This window comes from Taudactylus pleione, unplaced genomic scaffold (assembly GCF_031769625.1).
Source record: "Taudactylus pleione unplaced genomic scaffold, aTauple2 ptg001928l, whole genome shotgun sequence".
NCBI lineage: Eukaryota > Metazoa > Chordata > Amphibia > Anura > Myobatrachidae > Taudactylus > Taudactylus pleione.
In genome coordinates, this window is record NW_028286325.1 from 1,102,595 (window position 1) to 1,124,635 (window position 22,041).

The following is a 22,041-nucleotide window of genomic DNA, read 5'->3' on the forward strand; positions in this document are numbered from 1 at the left end:
AGCATTGTGTGGTGACTGCATAGCCCTAGTATGAGTATTACTGCACAGCATTGTGTGGTGACTGCATAGCTTTAGTGTGAGTGTTACTGCACAGCATTGTGTGGTGACTGCATAGCCCTAGTGTGACAGTGTGAGTGTTACTGCACAGCATTGTGTGGTGACTGCATAGCTCTAGTGTGAGAGTGTGAGTGTTACTGCACAGCATTGTGTGGTAACTGCATAGCTCTAGTGTGAGAGTGTGAGTGTTACTGCACAGCATTGTGTGGTGACTGCATAGCCCTAGTGTGAGAGTGTGAGTGTTACTGCACAGCATTGTTTGGTGACTGCACAGCTCTAGTGTGAGAGTGTGAGTGTTACTGCACAGCATTGTGTGGTGACTGCATAGCTCTAGTGTGAGAATGTGAGTGTTGCTGCACAGCATTGTGTGGTGACTGCATAGCCCTAGTCTGAGAGTGTGAGTGTTACTGCACAGCATTGTGTGGTGACTGCATAGCCCTAGTGTGAGAGTGTGAGTGTTACTGCACAGCATTGTGTGGTGACTGCATATCTTTAGTGTGAGAGTGTGAGTGTTACTGCACAGCATTGTGTGGTAACTGCATAGCTTTAGTGTGAGTGTTACTGCACAGCATTGTGTGGTAACTGCATAGCTTTAGTGTGAGTGTTACTGCACAGCATTGTGTGGTGACTGCATAGCCCTAGTGTGAGAGTGTGAGTGTTACTGCACAGCATTGTCTGGTGACTGCATAGCCCTAGTGTGAGTGTTACTGCACAGCATTGTGTGGTGACTGCATAGCCCTAGTGTGAGAGTGTGAGTGTTACTGCACAGCATTGTGTGGTGACAGCATAGCTCTAGTGTGAGAGTGTGAGTGTTACTGCATAGCATTGTGTGGTGACTGCATAGCCCTAGTGTGAGTGTGTGAGTGTTACTGCACAGCATTGTGTGGTTACTGCATAGCTCTAGTGTGAGAGTGTAGTGTTACTGCACAGCATTGTGTGGTGACTGCATAGCCCTAGTGTGAGTGTTAGAGCACAGCATTGTGTGGCGACTGCATAGCCCTAGTGGGAGAGTGTGAGTGTTACTGCACAGCATTGTGTGGCGACTGCATAGCCCTAGTGTGAGAGTGTGAGTGTTACTGCACAGCATTGTGTGGTGACTGCATAGCCCTAGTGTGAGAGTGTGAGTGTTACTGCACAGCATTGTGTGGAGACTGCATAGCCCTAGTGTGAGAGTGTGAGTGTTACTGCACAGCATTGTGTGGTGACTGCATAGCTCTAGTGTGAGAGTGTGAGTGTTGCTACACAGCATTGTGTAGTGACTGCATAGCCCTAGTGTGAGAGTGTGAGTGTTACTGCACAGCATTGTGAGGTGACTGCATAGCCCTAGTGTGAGAGTGTAGTGTTACTGCACAGCATTGTGTGGTGACTGCATAGCCCTAGTGTGAGTGTGTGAGTGTTACTGCACAGCATTGTGTGGCGACTTCATAGCCCTAGTGTGAGAGTGTGAGTGTTACTGCACAGAATTGTGTGGTGACTGCATAGCCCTAGTGTGAGAGTGTGAGTATTACTGCACAGCATTGTGTGGTGACTGCATAGCTCTAGTGTGAGAGTGTGAGTGTTGCTACACAGCATTGTGTAGAGGCTGCATAGCCCTAGTGTGAGTGTTACTGCACAGCATTGTGTGGTGACTGCATAGCTCTAGTGTGAGAGTGTGAGTGTTACTGCACAGCATTGTGTGGTGACTGCATAGCTCTAGTGTGAGAGTGTGAGTGTTACTGCACAGCATTGTGTGGTGACTGCATAGCTCTAGTGTGAGAGTGTGAGTGTTACTGCACAGCATTGTGTGGTGACTGCATAGCCCTAGTGTGAGTGTTACTGCACAGCATTGTGTGGTGACTGCATAGCTCTATTGTGAGAGTGTAGTGTTACTGCACAGCATTGTGGTGACTGCATAGCCCTAGTGTGAGTGTTACTGCACAGCATTGTGTGGTGACTGCATAGCCCTAGTGTGAGTGTTACTGCACAGCATTGTGTGGTGACTGCATAGCCCTAGTGTGAGAGTGTGAGTGTTACTGCACAGCATTGTGTGGTGACTGCATATCCCTAATGTGAGTGTTACTGCACAGCATTGCGTAGAGGCTGCATAGCCCTAGTGTGAGAGTGTGAGTGTTACTGCACAGCATTGTGTGGCGACTGCATAGTACTAGTGTGAGTGTTACTGCACAGCATTGTGTGGTGACTGCATAGCCCTAGTGTGAGAGTGTAGTGTTACTGCACAGCATTGTGTGGTGACTGCATAGCTCTAGTGTGAGAGAGTGAGTATTACTGCACAGCATTGTGTGGTGACTGCGTAGCCCTAGTGTGAGAGAGTGAGTATTACTGCACAGCATTGTGTGGTGACTGCATAGCCCTAGTGTGAGTGTTACTGCACAGCATTGTGTGGTGACTGCATAGCCCTAGTGTGAGAGTGTGAGTGTTACTGCACAGCATTGTGTGGTGACTGCATATCTTTAGTGTGAGAGTGTGAGTGTTACTGCACAGCATTGTGTGGTAACTGCATAGCTTTAGTGTGAGTGTTACTGCACAGCATTGTGTGGTAACTGCATAGCTTTAGTGTGAGTGTTACTGCACAGCATTGTGTGGTGACTGCATAGCCCTAGTGTGAGTGTTACTACACAGCATTGTGTGGTGACTGCATATCTTTAGTGTGAGAGTGTGAGTGTTACTGCACAGCATTGTGTGGTAACTGCACAGCTTTAGTGTGAGTGTTACTGCACAGCATTGTGTGGTGACTGCATAGCCCTAGTGTGAGAGTTACTGCACAGCATTGTGTGGTGACTGCATAGCTCTAGTGTGAGTGTTACTGCACAGCATTGTGTGGTGACTGTATAGCTCTAGTGTGAGAGTGTGAGTGTTACTGCACAGCATTGTGTGGTGACTGCATAGCCCTAGTATGAGAGTGTGAGTGTTACTGCACAGCATTGTGTGGTGACTGCATAGCTCTAGTGTGAGAGTGTGAGTGTTACTGCACAGCATTGTGTGGTGACTGCATAGCTCTAGTGTGAGAGTGTGAGTGTTACTGCACAGCATTGTGTGGTGACTGCATAGCTCTAGTATGAGAGTGTGAGTGTTATTGCACAGCATTGTGTGGTGACTGCATAGCTCTAGTGTGAGAGTGTGAGTGTTGTTGCACAGCATTGTGTGGTGACTGCATAGCTTTAGTGTGAGAGTGTGAGTGTTGCTGCACAGCATTGTGTGCTGACTGCATAGCCCTAGTGTGAGAGTGTGAGTGTTACTGCACAGCATTGTGTGGTGACTGTATAGCCCTAGTGTGAGTGTTACTGCACAGCATTGTGTGGTGACTGCATAGCCCTAGTGTGAGTGTTACTGCACAGCATTGTGTGGTGACTGCATAGCTCTAGTGTGAGAGTGTGAGTGTTACTGCACAGCATTGTGTGGAGACTGCATAGCCCTAGTGTGAGAGTGTGAGTATTACTGCACAGCATTGTGTGGTGACTGCATAGCTCTAGTGTGAGAGTGTGAGTGTTGCTACACAGCATTGTGTGGTGACTGCATAGCCCTAGTGTGAGAGTGTGAGTGTTACTGCACAGCATTGTGTGGTGACTGCATAGCTCTAGTGTGAGAGTGTGAGTGTTACTGCACAGCATTGTGTGGTGACTGCATAGCTCTAGTGTGAGAGTTACTGCACAGCATTGTGTGGTGACTGCATAGCCCTAGTGTGAGAGTGTGTGTGTTACTGCACAGCATTGTGTGGTGACTGCATAGCCCTAGTGTGAGTGTTACTGCACAGCATTGTGTGGTGACTGCATAGCTCTAGTGTGAGAGTGTAGTGTTACTGCACAGCATTGTGGTGACTGCATAACCCTAGTGTGAGTGTTAGTGCACAGCATTGTGTGGTGACTGCATAGCCCTAGTGTGAGAGTGTAGAGTTACTGCACAGCATTGTGTGGTGACTGCATAGCCCTAGTGTGAGTGTTAGTGCACAGCATTGTGTGGTGACTGCATAGCTCTAGTGTGAGTGTGTGAGTGTTACTGCACAGCATTGTGTGGCGACTGCATAGCCCTAGTGTGAGAGTGTGAGTGTTACTGCACAGCATTGTGTGGTGACTGCATAGCCCTAGTGTGAGAGTGTGAGTGTTACTGCACAGCATTGTGTGGTGACTGCATATCCCTAGTGTGAGTGTTACTGCACAGCATTGTGTGGTGACTGCATAGCCCTAGTGTGAGAGTGTAGTGTTACTGCACAGCATTGTGTGGTGACTGCATAGCCCTAGTGTGAGAGTGTGAGTGTTACTGCACAGCATTGTGTGGTGACTGCATAGCTCTAGTGTGAGAGTGTGAGTGTTACTGCACAGCATTGTGTGGTGACTGCATAGCCCTAGTGTGAGAGTGTGAGTGTTACTGCACAGCATTGTGTGGTGAATGCATAGCCCTAGTGTGAGAGTGTGAGTGTTACTGCACAGCATTGTGTGGTGACTGCATAGCTCTAGTGTGAGAGTGCAGTGTTACTGCACTGCATTGTGTGGTGACTGCATAGCCCTAGTGTGAGAGTGTGAGTGTTACTGCACAGCATTGTTTTGAGACTGCATAACTCTAGTGTGAGAGTGTGAGTGTTACTGCACAGCATTGTGTGGTGACTGCATAGCCTTAGTGTGAGTGTTACTGCACAGCATTGTGTGGTGACTACATAGCCCTAGTGTGAGAGTTACTGCACAGCATTGTGTGGTGACTACATAGCCCTAGTGTGAGTGTTACTGCACAGCATTGTTTTGAGACTGCATAACTCTAGTGTGAGAGTGTGAGTGTTACTGCACAGCATTGTGTGGTGACTGCATAGCCTTAGTGTGAGTGTTACTGCACAGCATTGTGTGGTGACTGCATAGCCATAGTGTGAGAGTGTGAGTGTTACTGCACAGCATTGTGTGGTGACTACATAGCCCTTGTGTGAGAGTGTGAGTGTTACTGCACAGCATTGTGTGGTGGCTGTATAGCCCTAGTGTGAGAGTGTGAGTGTTACTGCACAGCATTGTGTGGTGACTGCATAGCCCTAGTGTGAGAGTGTGAGTGTTACTGCACAGCCTTGTGTGGTGACTGCATAGCCATAGTGTGAGAGTGTGAGTGTTACTGCACAGCATTGTGTGGTGACTACATAGCCCTTGTGTGAGAGTGTGAGTGTTACTGCACAGCATTGTGTGGTGGCTGTATAGCCCTAGTGTGAGAGTGTGAGTGTTACTGCACAGCATTGTGTGGTGACTGCATAGCTCTAGTGTGAGAGTGTGAGTGTTACTGCACAGCATTGTTTGGTGACTGCATAGCCTTAGTGTGAGTGTTACTGCACAGCATTGTGTGGTGGCTGTATAGCTCTAGTGTGAGAGTGTGAGTGTTACTGCACAGCATTGTGTGGTGACTGCATAGCTCTAGTGTGAGTGTTACTGCACAGCATTGTTTGGTGACTGCATAGCCTTAGTGTGAGTGTTACTGCACAGCATTGTGTGGTGGCTGTATAGCTCTAGTGTGAGAGTGTGAGTGTTACTGCACAGCATTGTTTGGTGACTGCATAGCCTTAGTGTGAGTGTTACTGCACAGCATTGTGTGGTGACTGCATAGCCCCAGTGTAAGAGTGTGAGTGTTACTGCACAGCATTGTGTGGTGACTGCATAGCCCTAGTGTGAGAGTGTGAGTGTTACTGCACAGCATTGTGTGGTGACTGCATAGCCCTAGTATGAGTATTACTGCACAGCATTGTGTGGTGACTGCATAGCTTTAGTGTGAGTGTTACTGCACAGCATTGTGTGGTGACTGCATAGCCCTAGTGTGACAGTGTGAGTGTTACTGCACAGCATTGTGTGTCGACTGCATAGCTCTAGTGTGAGAGTGTGAGTGTTACTGCACAGCATTGTGTGGTAACTGCATAGCTCTAGTGTGAGAGTGTGAGTGTTACTGCACAGCATTGTGTGGTGACTGCATAGCCCTAGTGTGAGAGTGTGAGTGTTACTGCACAGCATTGTTTGGTGACTGCATAGCTCTAGTGTGAGAGTGTGAGTGTTACTGCACAGCATTGTGTGGTGACTGCATAGCTCTAGTGTGAGAATGTGAGTGTTGCTGCACAGCATTGTGTGGTGACTGCATAGCCCTAGTCTGAGAGTGTGAGTGTTACTGCACAGCATTGTGTGGTGACGGCATAGCCCTAGTGTGAGAGTGTGAGTGTTACTGCACAGCATTGTGTGGTGACTGCATAGTTCTAGTGTGAGAGTGTGAGTGTTACTGCACAGCATTGTGTGGTGACTGCATAGCTCTAGTGTGAGAGTGTGAGTGTTACTGCACAGCATTGTGTGGTGACTGCATAGCCCTAGTGTGAGTGTTACTGCACAGCATTGTGTGGTGACTGCATAGCCCTAGTGTGAGAGTATGAGTGTTACTGCACAGCATTGTGTGGTGACAGCATAGCTCTAGTGTGAGAGTGTGAGTGTTACTGCACAGCATTGTGTGGTGACTGCATAGCTCAAGTGTGAGAGTGTAGTGTTACTGCACAGCATTGTGTGGTGACTGCATAGCCCTAGTGTGAGTGTTAGTGCACAGCATTGTGTGGTGACTGCATAGCCCTAGTGTGAGAGTGTGAGTGTTACTGCACAGCATTGTGTGGCGACTGCATAGCCCTAGTGTGAGAGTGTGAGTGTTACTGCACAGCATTGTGTGGTGACTGCATAGCCCTAGTGTGAGTGTTACTGCACAGCATTGTGTGGTGACTGCATAGCCCTAGTGTGAGAGTGTAGTGTTACTGCACAACATTGTGTGGTGACTGCATAGCCCTAGTGTGAGAGTGTGAGTATTACTGCACAGTATTGTGTGGTGACTGCATAGCCCTAGTGTGAGAGTGTGAGTGTTACTGCACAGCATTGTGTGGTGACTGCATAGCTCTAGTGTGAGAGTGTGAGTGTTACTGCACAGCATTGTGTGGTGACTGCATAGCTTTAGTGTGAGTGTTACTGCACAGCATTGTGTGGTGACTGCATAGCTCTAGTGTGAGAGTGTAGTGTTACTGCACAGCATTGTGTGGTGACTGCATAGCCCTAGTGTGAGTGTTAGTGCACAGCATTGTGTGGTGACTGCATAGCACTAGTGTGAGAGTGTGAGTGTTACTGCACAGCATTGTGTGGCGGCTGCATAGCCCTAGTGTGAGAGTGTGAGTGTTACTGCACAGCATTGTGTGGTGACTGCATAGCCCTAGTGTGAGTGTTACTGCACAGCATTGTGTGGTGACTGCATAGCCCTAGTGTGAGAGTGTAGTGTTACTGCACAACATTGTGTGGTGACTGCATAGCCCTAGTGTGAGAGTGTGAGTATTACTGCACAGTATTGTGTGGTGACTGCATAGCCCTAGTTTGAGAGTGTGAGTGTTACTGCACAGCATTGTGTGGTGACTGCATAGCTCTAGTGTGAGAGTGTGAGTGTTACTGCACAGCATTGTGTGGTGACTGCATAGCTTTAGTGTGAGTGTTACTGCACAGCATTGTGTGGTGACTGCATAGCTCTAGTGTGAGAGTGTGAGTGTTACTGCACAGCATTGTGTGGTGACTGCATAGCCTTAGTGTGAGTGTTACTACACAGCATTGTGTGGTGACTGCATAGCCCTAGTGTGAGAGTTACTGCACAGCATTGTGTGGTGACTGCATAGCTTTAGTGTGAGAGTGTGAGTGTTACTGCACAGCATTGTGTGGTGACTGCATAGCCCTAGTGTGAGAGTGTGAGTGTTACTGCACAGCATTGTATGGTGACTGCATAGCCCTAGTGTGAGAGTGTGAGTGTTACTGCACAGCATTGTTTGGTGACTGCATAGCGTTAGTGTGATTGTTACTGCACAGCATTGTGTGGTGACTGCATAGCTCTAGTGTGAGAGTGTGAGTGTTACTGCACAGCATTGTGTGGTGACTGCATAGCCCTAGTGTGAGAGTGTGAGTGTTACTGCACAGCATTGTGTGGTGAATGCATAGCCCTAGTTTGAGAGTGTGAGTGTTACTGCACAGCATTGTGTGGTGACTGCATAGCCCTAGTATGAGTATTACTGCACAGCATTGTGTGGTGACTGCATAGCCCTAGTGTGAGAGTACGAGTGTTACTGCACAGCATTGTGTGGTGACTGCATAGCTCTAGTGTGAGAGTGTGAGTGTTACTGCACAGCATTGTGTGGTGACTGCATAGCCCTAGTGTGAGAGTGTGCGTGTTACTGCACAGCATTGTGTGGTGACTGCATAGCTCTAGTGTGAGAGTGTGAGTGTTACTGCACAGCATTGTGTGGTGACTGCATAGCTCTAGTGTGAGTGTGTGTGTGTGTTGCTGCACAGCATTGTGTGGTGACTGCATAGCCCTAGTGTGAGAGTGTGAGTGTTACTGCACAGCATTGTGTGGTGACTGCATAGCTCTAGTGTGAGAGTGTGAGTGTTACTGCACAGCATTGTGTGGTGACTGCATAGCTCTAGTGTGAGAGTGTGAGTGTTACTGCACAGCATTGTGTGGTGACTGCATAGCCCTAGTGTGAGAGTGTGAGTGTTACTGCACAGCATTGTGTGGTGAATGCATAGCCCTAGTGTGAGTGTTACTGCACAGCATTGTGTGGTGACTGCATAGCCCTAGTGTGAGAGTGTGAGTGTTACTGCACAGCATTGTGTGGTGACTGCATAGCTCTAGTGTGAGAGTGTGAGTATTACTGCACAGCATTGTGTGGTGACTGCATAGCCCTAGTGTGAGAGTGTGAGTGTTACTGCACAGCATTGTGTGGTGAATGCATAGCCCTAGTGTGAGTGTTACTGCACAGCATTGTGTGGTGACTGCATAGCCCTAGTGTGAGAGTGTGAGTGTTACTGCACAGCATTGTGTGGTGACTGCATAGCTCTAGTGTGAGAGTGTGAGTGTTACTGCACAGCATGGTGTGGCGACTGCATAGCCCTAGTGTGAGAGTGTGAGTGTTACTGCACAGCATTGTGTGGTGACTGCATAGCCCTAGTGTGAGAGTGTGAGTGTTACTGCCCAGCATTGTGTGGTGACTGCATAGCTTTAGTGTGAGTGTTACTGCACAGCATTGTGTGGTGACTACCTAGCCCTAGTGTGAGAGTGTAGTGTTACTGCACAGCATTGTGTGGTGACTGCATAGCTCTAGTGTGAGAGTGTGAGTGTTACTGCACAGCATTGTGTGGTGACTACCTAGCCCTAGTGTGAGTGTTACTGCACAGCATTGTGTGGTGACTGCATAGCCCTAGTGTGAGAGTGTAGTGTTACTGCACAGCATTGTGTGGTGACTGCATAGCCCTAGTGTGAGAGTGTAGTGTTACTGCACAGCATTGTGTGGTGACTGCATAGCCCTAGTGTGAGAGTGTGAGTATTACTGCACAGCATTGTGTGGTGACTGCATAGCCCTAGTATGAGTATTACTGCACAGAATTGTGTGGTGACTGCATAGCTTTAGTGTGAGTGTTACTGCACAGCATTGTGTGGTGACTGCATAGCCCTAGTGTGACAGTGTGAGTGTTACTGCACAGCATTGTGTGGTGACTGCATAGCTCTAGTGTGAGAGTGTGAGTGTTACTGCACAGCATTGTGTGGTAACTGCATAGCTCTAGTGTGAGAGTGTGAGTGTTACTGCACAGCATTGTGTGGTAACTGCATAGCCCTAGTGTGAGAGTGTGAGTGTTACTGCACAGCATTGTTTGGTGACTGCATAGCTCTAGTGTGAGAGTGTGAGTGTTACTGCACAGCATTGTGTGGTGACTGCATAGCCCTAGTGTGAGAGTGTGAGTGTTACTGCACAGCATTGTGTGGTGACGGCATAGCCCTAGTGTGAGAGTGTGAGTGTTACTGCACAGCATTGTGTGGTGACTGCATAGCTCTAGTGTGAGAGTGTGAGTGTTACTGCACAGCATTGTGTGGTGACTGCATAGCTCTAGTGTGAGAGTGTGAGTGTTACGGCACAGCAATGTGTGGTGACTGCATAGCCCTAGTGTGAGAGTGTGAGTGTTACTGCACAGCATTGTGTGGTGACTGCATAGCCCTAGTGTGAGTGTTACTGCACAGCATTGTGTGGTGACTGCATAGCCCTAGTGTGAGAGTGTGAGTGTTAGTGCACAGCATTGTGTGGTGACTGCATAGCCCTAGTGTGAGAGTGTGAGTGTTACTGCACAGCATTGTGTGGTGACAGCATAGCTCTAGTGTGAGAGTGTGAGTGTTACTGCACAGCATTGTGTGGTGACTGCATAGCTCTAGTGTGAGAGTGTAGTGTTACTGCACAGCATTGTGTGGTGACTGCATAGCCCTAGTGTGAGTGTTAGTGCACAGCATTGTGTGGTGACTGCATAGCCCTAGTGTGAGAGTGTGAGTGTTACTGCACAGCATTGTGTGGCGACTGCATAGCCCTAGTGTGAGAGTGTGAGTGTTACTGCACAGCATTGTGTGGTGACTGCATAGCCCTAGTGTGAGAGTGTGAGTGTTACTGCACAGCATTGTGTAGAGGCTGCATAGCCCTAGTGTGAGAGTGTGAGTGTTACTGCACAGCATTGTGTGGTGACTGCATAGCCCTAGTGTGAGTGTTACTGCACAGCATTGTGTGGTGACTGCATAGCCCTAGTGTGAGAGTGAAGTGTTACTGCACAGCATTGTGTGGTGACTGCATAGCCCTAGTGTGAGAGTGTGAGTGTTACTGCACAGCATTGTGTGGTGACTGCATAGCTCTAGTGTGAGAGTGTGAGTGTTACTGCACAGCATTGTGTGGTGACTGCATAGCTCTAGTGTGAGAGTGTGAGTGTTACTGCACAGCATTGTGTGGTGACTGCATAGCTTTAGTGTGAGTGTTACTGCACAGCATTGTGTGGTGACTGCATTGCCCTAGTGTGAGAGTGTGAGTGTTACTGCACAGCATTGTGTGGTGACTGCATAGCCCTAGTGTGAGAGTGTGAGTGTTACTGCACAGCATTGTGTGGTGACTGCATAGCTCTAGTGTGAGAGTGTAGTGTTACTGCACAGCATTGTGTGGTGACTGCACAGCATTGTGTGGTGACTGCATAGCCCTAGTGTGAGAGTTACTGCACAGCATTGTGTGGTGACTGCATAGCTTTAGTGTGAGAGTGTGAGTGTTACTGCACAGCATTGTGTGGTGACTGCATAGCCCTAGTGTGAGAGTGTGAGTGTTACTGCACAGCATTGTATGGTGACTGCATAGCCCTAGTGTGAGAGTGTGAGTGTTACTGCACAGCATTGTTTGGTGACTGCATAGCTCTAGTGTGAGAGTGTGAGTGTTACTGCACAGCATTGTGTGGTGACTGCATAGCCCTAGTGTGAGAGTGTGAGTGTTACTGCACAGCATTGTGTGGTGACTGCATAGCCTTAGTGTGAGTGTTACTGCACAGCATTGTGTGGTGACTGCATAGCTTTAGTGTGAGAGTGTGAGTGTTACTGCACAGCATTGTGTGGTGACTGCATAGCCCTAGTGTGAGAGTGTGAGTGTTACTGCACAGCATTGTATGGTGACTGCATAGCCCTAGTGTGAGAGTGTGAGTGTTACTGCACAGCATTGTGTGGTGACTGCATAGCCCTAGTTTGAGAGTGTGAGTATTACTGCACAGCATTGTGTGGTGACTGCATAGCTCTAGTGTGAGAGTGTGAGTGTTACTGCACAGCATTGTGTGGTGAATGCATAGCTCTAGTGTGAGAGTGTGAGTGTTACTGCACAGCATTGTGTGGTGACTGCATAGCCCTAGTGTGAGAGTGTGAGTGTTACTGCACAGCATTGTGTGGTGACTGCATAGCTCTAGTGTGAGAGTGTGTGTGTGTTGCTGCACAGCATTGTGTGGTGACTGCATAGCCCTAGTGTGAGAGTGTGAGTGTTACTGCACAGCATTGTTTGGTGACTGCATAGCTCTAGTGTGAGAGTGTGAGTGTTACTGCACAGCATTGTGTGGTGACTGCATAGCTCTAGTGTGAGAGTGTGTGTGTGTTGCTGCACAGCATTGTGTGGTGACTGCATAGCCCTAGTGTGAGAGTGTGAGTGTTACTGCACAGCATTGTGTGGTGACTGCATAGCTCTAGTGTGAGAGTGTGAGTGTTACTGCACAGCATTGTGTGGTGACTGCATAGCTCTAGTGTGAGAGTGTGAGTGTTACTGCACAGCATTGTGTGGTGACTGCATAGCTCTAGTGTGAGAGTGTGAGTGTTACTGCACAGCATTGTATGGTGACTGCATAGCCCTAGTGTGAGAGTGTGAGTGTTACTGCACAGCATTGTGTGGTGACTGCATAGCTCTAGTGTGAGAGTGTGAGTGTTACTGCACAGCATTGTGTGGTGAATGCATAGCCCTAGTGTGAGTGTTACTGCACAGCATTGTGTGGTGACTGCATAGCCCTAGTGTGAGAGTGTGAGTGTTACTGCACAGCATTGTGTGGTGACTGCATAGCCCTAGTGTGAGAGTGTGAGTGTTACTGCACAGCATTGTGTGGTGAATGCATAGCCCTAGTGTGAGTGTTACTGCACAGCATTGTGTGGTGACTGCATAGCCCTAGTGTGAGAGTGTGAGTGTTACTGCACAGCATTGTGTGGTGACTGCATAGCTCTAGTGTGAGAGTGTGAGTGTTACTGCACAGCATTGTGTGGTGACTGCATAGCTCTAGTGTGAGAGTGTAGTATTACTGCACAGCATTGTGTGGTGACTGCATAGCCCTAGTGTGAGTGTTACTGCACAGCATTGTGTGGCGACTGCATAGCCCTAGTGTGAGAGTGTGAGTGTTACTGCACAGCATTGTGTGGCGACTGCATAGCCCTAGTGTGAGAGTGTGAGTGTTACTGCACAGCATTGTGTGGTGACTGCATAGCCCTAGTGTGAGTGTTACTGCACAGCATTGTGTGGTGACTGCATAGCCCTAGTGTGAGAGTGTGAGTGTTACTGCACAGCATTGTGTGGTGACTGCATAGCTCTAGTGTGAGAGTGTGAGTGTTACTGCACAGCATTGTGTGGTGACTGTATAGCTCTAGTGTGAGTATTACTGCACAGCATTGTGTGGTGACTGCATAGCCTTAGTGTGAGTGTTACTGCACAGCATTGTGTGGTGACTGCATAGCCTTAGTGTGAGTGTTACTGCACAGCATTGTGTGGTAACTGCATAGTTTTAGTGTGAGTGTTACTGCACAGCATTGTGTGGTAACTGCATAGCTTTAGTGTGAGTGTTACTGCACAGCATTGTGTGGTGACTGCATAGCCCTAGTGTGAGAGTGTGAGTGTTACTGCACAGCATTGTGTGGTGACTGCATATCTTTAGTGTGAGAGTGTGAGTGTTACTGCACAGCATTGTGTGGTAACTGCATAGCTTTAGTGTGAGAGTTACTGCACAGCATTGTGTGGTGACTGCATAGCTCTAGTGTGAGTGTTACTGCATAGCGTTGTGTGGTGACTGCATAGCTCTAGTGTGAGAGTGTGAGTGTTACTGCACAGCATTGTGTGGTGACTGCATAGCCCTAGTATGAGAGTGTGAGTGTTACTGCACAGCATTGTGTGGTGACTGCATAGCTCTAGTGTGAGAGTGTGAGTGTTACTGCACAGCATTGTGTGGTGACTGCATAGCCCTAGTGTGAGAGTGTGAGTGTTACTGCATAGCGTTGTGTGGTGACTGCATAGCTCTAGTGTGAGAGTGTGAGTGTTACTGCACAGCATTGTGTGGTGACTGCATAGCCCTAGTATGAGAGTGTGAGTGTTACTGCACAGCATTGTGTGGTGACTGCATAGCTCTAGTATGAGAGTGTGAGTGTTACTGCACAGCATTGTGTGGTGACTGCATAGCTCTAGTGTGAGAGTGTGAGTGTTACTGCACAGCATTGTGTGGTGACTGCATAGCTCTAGTGTGAGAGTGTGAGTGTTACTGCACAGCATTGTGAGGTGACTGCATAGCCCTAGTGTGAGAGTATGAGTGTTACTGCACAGCATTGTGTGGTGACTGCATAGCTCTAGTGTGAGAGTGTGAGTGTTACTGCACAGCATTGTGTGGTGACTGCATAGCTCTAGTGTGAGAGTGTAGTGTTACTGCACAGCATTGTGTGGTGACTGCATAGCTCTAGTGTGAGAGTGTGAGTGTTACTGCACAGCATTGTGTGGTGACTGCACAGCCCTAGTGTGAGAGTGTAGTGTTACTGCACAGCATTGTGTGGTGACTGCACAGCTCTAGTGTGAGAGTGTGAGTGTTACTGCACAGCATTGTGTGGTGACTGCACAGCCCTAGTGTGAGAGTGTGAGTGTTACTGCACAGCATTGTGTGGTGACTGCACAGCCCTAGTGTGAGAGTGTGAGTGTTATTGCACAGCATTGTGTGGTGACTGCATAGCTTTAGTATGAGAGTGTGAGTGTTGCTGCACAGCATTGTGTGGTGACTGCATAGCCCTAGTCTGAGAGTGTGAGTGTTACTGCACAGCATTGTGTGGTGACTGCATAGCTCTAGTGTGAGAGTGTGAGTGTTACTGCACAGCATTGTGTGTTGACTGCATAGCTTTATTGTGAGAGTTATTGCACAGCACAATGTTGACAATTAAAACAAAAAGAATTGGTTTATGCATCAATATTTGCCCCACCCTGCTGTAGCTCCACCCACATTATCCACAGCGACCACCCACCTCTGCCCCCTCCCCTGGAGTTTCTGAACTTATGTTTTTAAAAAAAAGAGCACTGACACAAAGTATACCCACAAGTATGACACATAGTATACACACAAGTATGACACAAAGTATATACACAAGTATGACACAAAGTATATACACAAGTATGACACAAAGTATACCCACAAGTATGACACAAAGTATACCCACAAGTATGACACAAAGTATATACACAAGTATGACACAAAGTATATACACAAGTATGACACAAAGTATATACACAAGTATGACACAAAGTATACCCACAAGTATGACACAAAGTATATACACAAGTATGACACAAAGTATACCCACAAGTATGACACAAAGTATACCCACAAGTATGGCACAAAGTATACCCACAAGTATGACACAAAGTATACCCACAAGTATGACACAAAGTATACACAAGTATGACACAAAGTATATACACACAAGTATGACACAAAGTATACACACAAGTATGACACAAAGTATACTCACAAGTATGACACAAAGTATACTCACACAAGTATGACACAAAGTATACACACAAGTATGACACAAAGTATACCCACAAGTATGACAAAGAATATACACAAGTATGACACAAAGTATACACACAAGTATGACACAAAGTATACACACAAGTATGACACATAGTACACCCACAAGTATGACACAAAGTATACCCACAAGTATGACACAAAGTATACACACACTAGTATGACACAAAGTATACCCACTAGTATGACACAAAGTATACCCACAAGTATGACACAAAGTATACACACAAGTATGACACAAAGTATACACACAAGTATGACACACAGTATACACACAAGTATGACACATAGTATACCCACAAGTATGACACAAAGTATACCCACAAGTATGACACAAAGTATATACACTAGTATGACACAAAGTATACACACAAGTATGACACATAGTATACATACACAAGTATGACACAAAGAATATACACAAGTATGACACAAAGTATACACACAAGTATGACACAAAGTATACACACAAGTATGACACATAGTATACCCACAAGTATGACACAAAGTATACCCACAAGTATGACACAAAGTATACACACAAGTATGACACAAAGTATACCCACAAGTATGACACAAAGTATACCCACAAGTATGACACAAAGTATACACACACAAGTATGACACAAAGTATACCCACTAGTATGACACAAAGTATACACACAAGTATGACACAAAGTATACACACAAGTATGACACAAAGTATACACACAAGTATGACACAAGTATACCCACTAGTATGACACAAAGTATACACACAAGTATGACAAAGTATACACACAAGTATGACACAAGTATACCCACTAGTATGACACAAAGTATACACACAAGTATGACACAAAGTATACACACAAGTATGACACAAAGTATACACACAAGTATGACACACAGTATACACACAAGTATGACACATAGTATACCCACAAGTATGACACAAATTATACCCACAAGTATGACACAAAGTACACACACAAGTATGACACAAAGTATACCCACAAGTATGACACAAAGTATATACACTAGTATGACACAAAGTTTACACACAAGTATGACACAAAGTATACCCACAAGTATGACACAAAGAATATACACAAGTATGACACAAAGTATACACACAAGTATGACACATAGTATACCCACAAGTATGACACAAAGTATACCCACAAGTATGACACAAAGTATACACACACAAGTATGACACAAAGTATACCCACTAGTATGACACAAAGTATACACACAAGTATGACACAAAGTATACACACAAGTATGACACAAAGTATACACACAAGTATGACACACAGTATACACACAAGTATGACACATAGTATACCCACAAGTATGACACAAATTATACCCACAAGTATGACACAAAGTATACACACACAAGTATGACACAAAGTATACCCACAAGTATGACACAAAGTATATACACTAGTATGACACAAAGTATACACACAAGTATGACACATAGTATACATACACAAGTATGACACAAAGTATACACACAAGTATGACACATATTATACACACACAAGTATGACACAAAGTATACACACAAGTATGACACAAAGTATACACACAAGTATGACACATAGTATACATACACAAGTATGACACAAAGTATACACACAAGTATGACACATATTATACACACACAAGTATGACACAAAGTATACACACAAGTATGACACAAAGTATACACACAAGTAGGGCTATTGTTCATTTTGGCCCAAGATCGTTAATGAGAAAGTCCAGGAACTGAGGGCCTGATTCAGAGGCGGACGCTGTTAGCGGTCGCGCGTTCTAAAAAAGGGGCCGGATATTTAAATTGAGCGGTCGCTCTTTGCGGTGTGTTGACGCCTCTATGTCTGAGTGAACGTCCGAAAAATGCGCTCGCTATTTTGTAAAGACGCCCCTTTGCCATTCGCATCACACGTTATCTCCGGTATTTATTAGATTAATCGGGTACATCGGAAGGCATCAGAACTGCTCGCAGTGCTTGTGGTAGGTTTTTCTTATCGCTATCACTGCGAGCAGTTCAGGCTAAAAGACAACCAAGTGACGTGGTCGATGACGCTCCTTTACTAATCATGCACTCCCATTAAACGCCCTTTTGACCATTTGGCACGCCTGCGTTCGGATCTCCACTCCCCCGTTTTCAAGCACCTTCCCCTGTTACCACCCACAAACGGTACAATCTGTCACTCAAATTAGCAGCCCCTCGCTGTTTTACGACCGCACGATTTCCGACCGCAATGACTGTTTTGCTCATGCGCATTACGACCCATATGCATCGGCAGTTGTGCGAACATTGCTCAGAGTGAACGAGCGGCCGCTTACGAGCGGCTCTGAATCAGGCCCTAAGTTCCTGCTGAAATACAGCCCTGACCCGCATGACTAGAGGACCATGGCACGATTCAGGATTTGGATACCTATAGTATGAGGGGTTTGGCTGAACAGACAACTCAGTTACAATTTTGTTTGGTCTTCGATAAGAGTTACGGTGCTTTTTATGAAGGTTATGTAGACATTTCTGTCAATGACGTGTTAATTGTAGTTTACTAATCTTTGTTTTACACATTCTCCCCTTCTCCATCATTGTGTAATAGAGACATTAAGGAAACCCCACCGGAAGAATTACGCAGTGCCGCGTCTGCCGCAGTTTATATGAAGATAGACTTGCTACATGAAAACGAGTTCTTTGTGAGTATTCCCGAGTATTAATCATATAAAAGTGCTTCATTGTTAGAAATATAAGAATAACTCAGCTAAAAGTGACAGTTTTACTGCTCAGACAGTAACCTGGCAGCGTAACCTCCACTTAGGGGCAGAACGGAAACCTCTGAGGCTCATCACTAAGGCTTTACCGAATCTCAGGAGGAAGAAGGGGGAACCCGCCAGGACCTGGGGGGTCATTCAGACCCGGTCGTTGGCGGCGATGCGCTCGGACCGGGTCGATGGCCCCCCACAGAGCATGCGCGCGCGACGGCGCCGTCGTGCGCATGCGTGAGACCCGCTACGACCGACAGTCCCGGTCCTAGCGGGTCTCGATCCAAAGGGGGCGAGCTGTCGATGTTGATTGACAGCTCGCCCCGTTTGGAAGGCGGGCCGGGGGGTGGCGGCAGCCCAAACGGAGGCGTTCCCATGGGAACGCCTACCGTTTGGGGGAGGCCCCACTGACATCACTAGTGATGTCGGTGGAGAGCTTCCGGCTCAGACAGAGCCAGAAGCTCTGCGGGGCTTACGACAAGGGAGACCCTACCCTAGGGTCTCGTCGTAAGCCCCGATGGTCGCGATGGTCTCTGACGATCGCGACCATCACCGGAGCGGTCGTTAGAGCTGTGGGTGTTAACCCACAGCCTAAATACCGCAACAGAGGCGGGCGGTCAGGATGCAAGCGGCCGCCCAGTTTCTAAGCGACCGCTTGCATCCTCCGACCGCCTCTGAATGAGGCGCCTGGTCTCTTTGTGATCTCCTATATTATATATTGTGTATTTAGCTGTGTCCCCAATCTGTGTACCGTTACTAAACATGTGTAATTGCTGAAGCCGCCCTGGACCTGCGACCAGTTAGAAACGCCCACAGTGCGGCTGCTGGAAGATAATCAGTCGCCAATGGCAGAAGGACCTCCCTATCTCCTCTGCCTATCTGTACCCTCCCCCAGTGTCTGCCGTGCTGCCGATCAGTGCTAATAGGGCCGCCCTGCAGCACCCCCCACCCGGCGGCTGCAGAGAGGAGTAACTGCCGGGGAAATGTAAATGTATCAGGCCTCAGAGGAGCAGCCACTGGGAAATGCAAAGTTGCGATGTCGGGATGGTCATATCTATATACACATTACTTAGGAACGTCTCCGCTGCTATGATCCTAAGGTCATCTAAGTACCTACGACACATATAGCGCATTACGGGAATGGCGGTTTGTTGTATATGAGAATACTCTGGTATCCAGCAACAGTCCTATGCCCCTGGTACGGTGACTCTCTATTAAGTCACATGTGTGGCGAGATACCGCGTACTAGGAAGGCGCATGCCGGGCCCACAAACTAAGCTGCATGCTGAGAGGCCAACCAGTATCTAACATTTGGCTACAGCAGAATAACAATGTATCACACAACTGAGCCGTGACAGGGACTCCTCTCATTATCATCACAGGGCCTGCGGGGGGCGCTATTGCAGCACAGCCAGAGGGACCTGCGGAGCCTCATTCTTCTCAGTAACAACTGTAAAATCCTTTTCCTTAAAAAGATGAAGTTTGATGAATTTTGTGACGGCGAAACACTACAAAAACTCCAAAACTATCAAAAGAGCTACCCCAGGTACGTAGGCGGAATATGAAACCTGTAAGTGACTAGATTCAAAAAGTTACATTTGTTGATCCAGAGCTGGTCTAAGACTTTGGGGGGCTTGTGGCCCTGAGGCAGGAGGACCCCCCTATAGCTAGAGAGAGAGTAAGTGGTAATAATAAATACAGAGCGAATCTCACTCATTACTACAGTGTAATTACTATTACTGCTATTACTGAGCGCTCTATATAGTAACCACACAATCACCTTCTCTCCTGTATTATATCACATGTAATGTATTATAGAGAATATACCTGCAGTGTAATTACTATTACTGCTATTACTGAGCGCTCTATATAGTAACCACACAATCACCTTCTCTCCTGTATTATATCACATCTAATGTATTATAGACAATAGACCTGCAGTGTAATTACTATTACTGCTATTACTGAGCGCTCTATATAGTAACCACACAATCACCTTCTCTCCTGTATTATATCACATCTAATGTATTATAGACAATAGTCCTGCAGTGTAATTACTATTACTGCTATTACTGAGCGCTCTATATAGTAACCACACAATCACCTTCTCTCCTGTATTATATCACATCTAATTTATTATAGACAATAGTCCTGCAGTGTAATTACTATTACTGCTATTACTGAGCGCTCTATATAGTAACCACACAATCACCTTCTCTCCTGTATTATATCACATGTAATGTATTATAGACAATATACCTGCAGTGTAATTACTATTACTGCTATTACTGAGCGCTCTATATATAGTAACCACACAATCACCTTCTCTCCTGTATTATATCACATCTAATGTATTATAGACAATAGACCTGCAGTGTAATTACTATTACTGCTATTACTGAGCACTCTATATAGTAACCACACAATCACCTTCTCTCCTGTATTATATCACATCTAATGTATTATAGACAATATACCTGCAGGGTAATTACTATTACTGCTATTACTGAGCGCTCTATATAGTAACCACACAAACACCTTCTCTCCTGTATTATATCACATGTAATGTATTATAGACAATATACCTGCAGTGTAATTACTATTACTGCTATTACTGAGCGCTCTATATAGTAACCACACAATCACCTTCTCTCCTGTATTATATCACATGTAATGTATTATAGACAATACACCTGCAGTGTAATTACTATTACTGCTATTACTGAGGTCTCTATATAGTAACCACACAATCACCTTCTCTCCTGTATTATATCACATCTAATGTATTATAGAGAATAGACCTGCAGTGTAATTACTATTACTGCTATTACTGAGCGCTCTATATAGTAACCACACAATCACCTTCTCTCCTGTATTATATCACATCTAATGTATTATAGACAATATACCTGCAGTGTAATTACTATTACTGCTATTACTGAGCGCTCTATATAGTAACCACACAATCACCTTCTCTCCTGTATTATATCACATGTAATGTATTATAGACAATAGACCTGCAGTGTAATTACTATTACTGCTATTACTGAGGTCTCTATATAGTAACCACACAATCACCTTCTCTCCTGTATTATATCACATGTAATGTATTATAGACAATATACCTGCAGTGTAATTACTATTACTGCTATTACTGAGCGCTCTATATAGTAACCACACAATCACCTTCTCTCCTGTATTATATCACATCTAATGTATTATAGACAATAGACATGCAGTGTAATTACTATTACTGCTATTACTGAGCACTCTATATAGTAACCACACAATCACCTTCTCTCCTGTATTATATCACATCTAATGTATTATAGACAATAGACCTGCAGTGTAATTACTATTACTGCTATTACTGAGCGCTCTATATAGTAACCACACAATCACCTTCTCTCCTGTATTATATCACATCTAATGTATTATAGACAATAGTCCTGCAGTGTAATTACTATTACTGAGCGCTCTATATAGTAACCACACAATCACCTTCTCTCCTGTATTATATCACATCTAATGTATTATAGACAATAGTCCTGCAGGGTAATTACTATTACTGCTATTACTGAGCGCTCTATATAGTAACCACACAATCACCTTCTCTCCTGTATTTTATCACATCTAATGTATTATAGACAATAGACCTGCAGTGTAATTACTATTACTGCTATTACTGAGCGCTCTATATAGTAACCACACAATCACCTTCTCTCCTGTATTTTATCACATCTAATGTATTATAGACAATATACCTGCAGTGTAATTACTATTACTGCTATTACTGAGCGCTCTATATAGTAACCACACAATCACCTTCTCTCCTGTATTATATCACATCTAATGTATTATAGACAATAGACCTGCAGTGTAATTACTATTACTGCTATTACTGAGCGCTCTATATAGTAACCACACAATCACCTTCTCTCCTGTATTATATCACATCTAATGTATTATAGACAATATACCTGCAGTGTAATTACTATTACTGCTATTACTGAGCGCTCTATATAGTAACCACACAATCACCTTCTCTCCT

General features: G+C 45.7%; 1 protein-coding gene across 1 annotated transcript in view; it reads left to right on the forward strand.

Annotated features, from left to right (window-relative positions):
• The window catches only part of CNBD2 (cyclic nucleotide binding domain containing 2), a 389,673-nt gene that overhangs the window by 314,735 nt on the left and 52,897 nt on the right, over nt 1-22,041 (forward strand). Inside the window, exons 11-12 of the mRNA XM_088465256.1 lie at nt 17,831-17,924; nt 19,373-19,536. Of these exons, the coding sequence (XP_088321382.1) occupies nt 17,831-17,924; nt 19,373-19,536 (258 nt within the window). The remainder of the gene's footprint in view (nt 1-17,830; nt 17,925-19,372; nt 19,537-22,041) is intronic.